General features: G+C 42.0%; 1 protein-coding gene across 1 annotated transcript in view; it reads left to right on the top strand.

The window, feature by feature from the left end:
* The first annotated feature begins 2,223 nt into the window (after positions 1 to 2,223).
* The window catches only part of LOC115178018 (CMRF35-like molecule 8), a 9,558-nt gene continuing 4,751 nt past the window's right edge, over positions 2,224 to 7,030 (top strand). Inside the window, exons 1-3 of the mRNA XM_029739026.1 lie at positions 2,224 to 2,349; positions 2,625 to 2,948; positions 3,211 to 3,546. Of these exons, the coding sequence (XP_029594886.1) occupies positions 2,307 to 2,349; positions 2,625 to 2,948; positions 3,211 to 3,546 (703 nt within the window). The 5' untranslated portion in view covers positions 2,224 to 2,306. The remainder of the gene's footprint in view (positions 2,350 to 2,624; positions 2,949 to 3,210; positions 3,547 to 7,030) is intronic.

Here is a 7,030-nt window from a genome sequence, read left to right as displayed (position 1 = left end):
CACCTCATAATGTACTGCACCATTAAACACTCTGCTACATAGTCTACTACTGTAGACACCTCATAATGTACTGCACCATTAAACACTCTGCTACATAGTCTACTACTGTAGACACCTCATAATGTACTGCACCATTAAATACTCTGCTACATAGTCTACTACTGTAGACACCTCATAATGTACTGCACCATTAAACACTCTGCTACATAGTCTACTAATGTAGACACCTCATAATGTACTGCACCATTAAACACTCTGCTACATAGTCTACTACTGTAGACACCTCATAATGTACTGCACCATTAATGACTCTGCTACATAGTCTACTACTGTAGACACCTCATAATGTACTGCACCATTAAATACTCTGCTACATAGTCTACTACTGTAGACACCTCATAATGTACTGCACCGTTAAACACTCTGCTACATAGTCTACTACTGTAGACACCTCATAATGTACTGCACCATTAAACACTCTGCTACATAGTCTACTACTGTAGACACCTCATAATGTACTGCACCATTAAATACTCTGCTACATAGTCTACTACTGTAGACACCTCATAATGTACTGCACCATTAAACACTCTGCTACATAGTCTACTACTGTAGCCACCTCATAATGTACTGCACCATTAAACACTGCTACATAGTCTACTACTGTAGACACCTCATAATGTACTGCACCATTAAACACTCTGCTGCATAGTCTACTACTGTAGACACCTCATAATGTACTGCACCATTAAACACTGCTACATAGTCTACTACTGTAGACACCTCATAATGTACTGCACCATTAAACACTCTGCTACATAGTCTACTACTGTAGACACCTCATAATGTACTGCACCATTAAACACTCTGCTACATAGTCTACTACTGTAGACACCTCATAATGTACTGCACCGTTAAACACTCTGCTACATAGTCTACTACTGTAGACACCTCATAATGTACTGCACCATTAAATACTCTGCTACATAGTCTACTACTGTAGCCACCTCATAATGTACTGCACCATTAAACACTGCTACATAGTCTACTACTGTAGACACCTCATAATGTACTGCACCATTAAACACTCTGCTGCATAGTCTACTACTGTAGACACCTCATAATGTACTGCACCATTAAACACTGCTACATAGTCTACTACTGTAGACACCTCATAATGTACTGCACCATTAAACACTCTGCTACATAGTCTACTACTGTAGACACCTCATAATGTACTGCACCATTAAACACTCTGCTACATAGTCTACTACTGTAGACACCTCATAATGTACTGCACCGTTAAACACTCTGCTACATAGTCTACTACTGTAGACACCTCATAATGTACTGCACCATTAAATACTCTGCTACATAGTCTACTACTGTAGACACCTCATAATGTACTGCACCGTTAAACACTCTGCTACATAGTCTACTACTGTAGACACCTCATAATGTACTGCACCATTAAACACTCTGCTACATAGTCTACTACTGTAGACACCTCATAATGTACTGCACCGTTAAACACTCTGCTACATAGTCTACTACTGTAGACACCTCATAATGTACTGCTGCTACAAAGGTTCCACTCCAGCCATTACTATAAGTAGTCCTCCTCTCATCAGCCTCCACTGGTGCTGTCAGTAAACGCAGTACCATTCTCATCAGCATGAACCACTGTCACTAGACTCACAGAGCTGATATTGAGGGACATGTGGAGAGAGAGCGAGATAGAGAGAGAGAGAGAGAGCGAGAGAGAGAGAGAGAGAGAGAGAGAGACAGAGAGAGAGAGAGAGATGCAGAAATAGGGAAGTACATAGTTGTAAGAGTGCAAAGTGTGAGTGAGAGGGAGGGGCAGAGAGAGAGAAAGTACATAAAGTACATTAAGTTCCTGTAAGTACAGAATGAACAGAGAGAGTTGTAGACACCTGGACCAACCTGGAGAGAACACAGCATTATATCAGGACCTATGGACACCTGGACCAACCTGGAGAGAACACAGCATTATATCAGGACCTATAGACACCTGGACCAACCTGGAGAGAACACAGCATTATATCAGGACCTATAGACACCTGGACCAACCTGGAGAGAACACAGCATTATATCAGGACCTATAGACACCTGGACCAACCTGGAGAGAACACAGCATTATATCAGGACCTATAGACACCTGGACCAACCTGGAGAGAACACAGCATTATATCAGGACCTATAGACACCTGGACCAACCTGGAGAGAACACAGCATTATATCAGGACCTATAGACACCTGGACCAACCTGGAGAGAACACAACAAGATGAATATCCTGCTGATAGTCATCCTCCTCTCCTTCATGACAGGTAATAAGCTTGTTATAACTCTCTATAACAATGTAATAACATCCAGTTAGTTTTCTAATAAAGGCTGCTACTACAGATAAGGAAACACTATTGTGTGTGTGTGTGTGTGTGTGTGTGTGTGTGTGTGTGTGTGTGTGTGTGTGTGTGTGTGTGTGTGTGTGTGTGTGGTTAATGTGATGCCACTGGTGTAGGAATCCTAACCATAAGTACATTAGTATTACTAAACACTAAACCAAGAGGAATATAAAATATATTTTCTCTTGTCTGATTGGCAGGTTGTTTGAGCTCCTTCAAAGTGACAGGATACTCTGGAGGAACTGTCATCATCTACTGTCATTATTCCACAGAAGAAAGAAGTCATGAGAAATATTTCTGCGTGGGGCAGTATAGTTTGAGTTGTAAGGATCAAATCAAAACTGGATTGAAGAATAACTGGAAGCACAGTGGTAATTTCTCTCTGTATGACAACACTGGAGAAAACTACTTCAAGGTGATCATTAGACAACTGACCAGACAAGATGAAGGGACCTACTGGTGTGGAGCGGACAAACCTATTCTACCTGACAGTTATACCAAGGTAGAGCTGGATGTGAAGGAGGGTGAGAGGCTTTTACTTTAACTTTATAAAATGAATTTAGCTACATATGTTATTACATGATCAGTACCACTAGGCAATGAAGTCAGTCTATAGTATTAGACCAAGGTTGTGATGTGTGTTTCTATTGACAGATGACTGATGTGAGAAGTCAGTCTATAGTATTAGACCAAGGTTGTGATGTGTGTTTCTATTGACAGATGACTGCTGTGAGAAGTCAGTCTATAGTATTAGACTAAGGTTGTGATGTGTGTTTCTATTGACAGATGACTGCTATGAGAAGTCAGTCACAGAGACGGCCTTTCTGGGAGGAGAAGCTACCATCAGATGTAACTATTCAGAGGACTATAAGGACAGCATCAAGTATTTCTGCAAGGAAAGCAATGACTTCAAGACCTGTGTTTATATGATCTCTGCTAACCAGACAACTACAAAAGCTGGTCGTTTCTCTGCGTCTGACAACAGAAGAGAGAGATTCTCCACAGTGACCATCAGTAACCTGACTGAAGATGATACTGGGACCTACTGGTGTGGAGTAGAAACCAACAGGACAGAACAACGTTACATTACACTGATCACACAGGTGAAGCTGCTTGTTATAAGTGAGTATAAACTTCTTCTTTCTCTTTAACATGTGAACGTAAACACACACGTTAGTCGTATCAATTTGATAAAAGTAGTTTATTTTAAATGATAATTGCATGACATTTTTAACGTCATTCACATGTTAAATGTGTTTGATACCGTTCCATCCATTCCATTCCAGCCATTGTGATTAGCACTTCCTCCTATATGTCTGTTCACCAGCCTCCTCTGCTCCCCACACTGTACACCTGCAGTAACTATGATACATACTGTCTGACCATGTAAATCGAATATAACATTATATTATATCAATCTATTAGTTATAACTAGTCTGTTATGAAAAACTGTACTTTTAAACTAGCAATCACATCTATAACCTTGTGTAAGTATGCTGTTATTAACTGTTATTAAAAGTTATTAACTGTTATTAACTGTCAACAACCAGTTTAGTGAAATGTAGCATTGAACTAAACATGTTATCAGTAGTAGTGGTTCAGTGGTTGACAGCAGGGAGTCAGTGTGTTAGTGGAGGCTGGGTGTGTCTGTGTGTTTGTAGTGGTGTGAAAAGACATTGGACCAGAACACTGTAACTTCCTCTATAATAACTGTGTGTTTCTATATCTGTCTCAGTATCACTAAGCAGTCATGTGTTCAAGATATAAAACCACAAGTTTTAGTATGAATGTCATCATGAAACCTGCAGTTGTCATCAGAGAGAGAGAGAGAGAGAGAGAGAGAGAGAGAGAGAGAGAGAGAGATGCAGGGGGTGAAAGAGAGAGAGAGAGAGAGAGAGAGAGAGAGAGATGCAGGGGGTGAAAGAGAGAGAGAGAGAGAGAGAGATGCAGGGGGTGAAAGAGAGAGAGAGAGAGAGAGAGAGAGAGAGAGAGAGAGAGAGAGAGAGACAGAGAGAGACAGAGAGACACAGAGAGACACAGAGAGAGAGAGATAGATGCAGGGGGGTGAAAGAGAGATAGAGAGAGAGACAGAGATAGACACAGAGAGAGAGAGGGAGAGAGAGATAGATGCAGGGGGGTGAAAGAGAGATAGAGAGAGAGACAGAGATAGACACAGAGAGAGAGGGAGAGAGAGATAGATGGAGACACAGAGAGAGATATTGTGAGCTTTAGTAACTCTACCTACATGTACATATTACCTCAACACCCGTGCTCCTGCACATTGACTCTGTACCGGTACCCCCTGTATATAGCCTCCACATTGACTCTGTACCGGTAATACCCTGTATATAGCCTCCACATTGACTCTGTACCGGTACCCCCTGTATATAGCCTCCACATTGACTCTGTACCGGTACCCCCTGTATATAGCCTCCACATTGACTCTGTACCGTAATACCTGTATATAGCCTCCAAATTGACTCTGTACCGTAATACCCTGTATATAGCCTCCAAATTGACTCTGTACCGTAATACCCTGTATATAGCCTCCACATTGACTCTGTACCGTAATACCCTGTATATAGCCTCCACATTGACTCTGTACCGTAATACCCTGTATATAGCCTCCACATTGACTCTGTACCGTAATACCCTGTATATAGCCTCCACATTGACTCTGTACCGTAATACCCTGTATATAGCCTCCACATTGACTCTGTACCGTAATACCCTGTATATAGCCTCCACATTGACTCTGTACCGTAATACCCTGTATATAGCCTCCACATTGACTCTGTACCGTAATACCCTGTATATAGCCTCCACATTGACTCTGTACCGTAATACCCTGTATATAGCCTCCACATTGACTCTGTACCGTAATACCCTGTATATAGCCTCCACATTGACTCTGTACCGTAATACCCTGTATATAGCCTCCACATTGACTCTGTACCGTAATACCCTGTATATAGCCTCCACATTGACTCTGTACCGTAATACCCTGTATATAGCCTCCACCTTGACTCTGTACCGTAATACCCTGTATATAGCCTCCACATTGACTCTGTACCGTAATACCCTGTATATAGCCTCCAAATTGACTCTGTACCGTAATACCCTGTATATAGCCTCCACATTGACTCTGTACCGTAATACCCTGTATATAGCCTCCACATTGACTCTGTACCGTAATACCCTGTATATAGCCTCCACATTGACTCTTTACCGCAATACCCTGTATATAGCCTCCACATTGACTCTGTACCGTAATACCCTGTATATAGCCTCCACATTGACTCTGTACCGCAATACCCTGTATATAGCCTCCACATTGACTCTGTACCGTAATACCCTGTATATAGCCTCCACATTGACTCTGTACCGTAATACCCTGTATATAGCCTCCACATTGACTCTGTACCGTAATACCCTGTATATAGCCTCCACATTGACTCTGTACCGTAATACCCTGTATATAGCCTCCACATTGACTCTGTACCGTAATACCCTGTATATAGCCTCCACATTGACTCTGTACCGTAATACCCTGTATATAGCCTCCACATTGACTCTGTACCGTAATACCCTGTATATAGCCTCCACATTGACTCTGTACCGTAATACCCTGTATATAGCCTCCACATTGACTCTGTACCGTAATACCCTGTATATAGCCTCCACATTGACTCTGTACCGTAATACCCTGTATATAGCCTCCACATTGACTCTGTACCGTAATACCCTGTATATAGCCTCCACATTGACTCTGTACCGTAATACCCTGTATATAGCCTCCACATTGACTCTGTACCGTAATACCCTGTATATAGCCTCCACATTGACTCTGTACCGTAATACCCTGTATATAGCCTCCACATTGACTCTGTACCGTAATACCCTGTATATAGCCTCCACATTGACTCTGTACCGTAATACCCTGTATATAGCCTCCACATTGACTCTGTACCGTAATACCCTGTATATAGCCTCCACATTGACTCTGTACCGTAATACCCTGTATATAGCCTCCACATTGACTCTGTACCGTAATACCCTGTATATAGCCTCCACATTGACTCTGTACCGTAATACCCTGTATATAGCCTCCACATTGACTCTGTACCGTAATACCCTGTATATAGCCTCCACATTGACTCTGTACCGTAATACCCTGTATATAGCCTCCACATTGACTCTGTACCGTAATACCCTGTATATAGCCTCCACATTGACTCTGTACCGTAATACCCTGTATATAGCCTCCACATTGACTCTGTACCGTAATACCCTGTATATAGCCTCCACATTGACTCTGTACCGTAATACCCTGTATATAGCCTCCACATTGACTCTGTACCGTAATACCCTGTATATAGCCTCCACATTGACTCTGTACCGTAATACCCTGTATATAGCCTCCACATTGACTCTGTACCGTAATACCCTGTATATAGCCTCCACATTGACTCTGTACCGTAATACCCTGTATATAGCCTCCACATTGACTCTGTACCGTAATACCCTGTATATAGCCTCCACATTGACTCTGTACCGTAATACCCTGTATATAGCCTCCACATTGACTCTGTACCGTAATACCCTG

This window comes from Salmo trutta, chromosome 38 (assembly GCF_901001165.1).
Source record: "Salmo trutta chromosome 38, fSalTru1.1, whole genome shotgun sequence".
NCBI classification, from domain to species: Eukaryota; Metazoa; Chordata; class Actinopteri; order Salmoniformes; family Salmonidae; genus Salmo; species Salmo trutta.
Note: the sequence above shows the minus strand (reverse complement) of the source record. Positions and strands in the feature narration are given on the sequence as shown.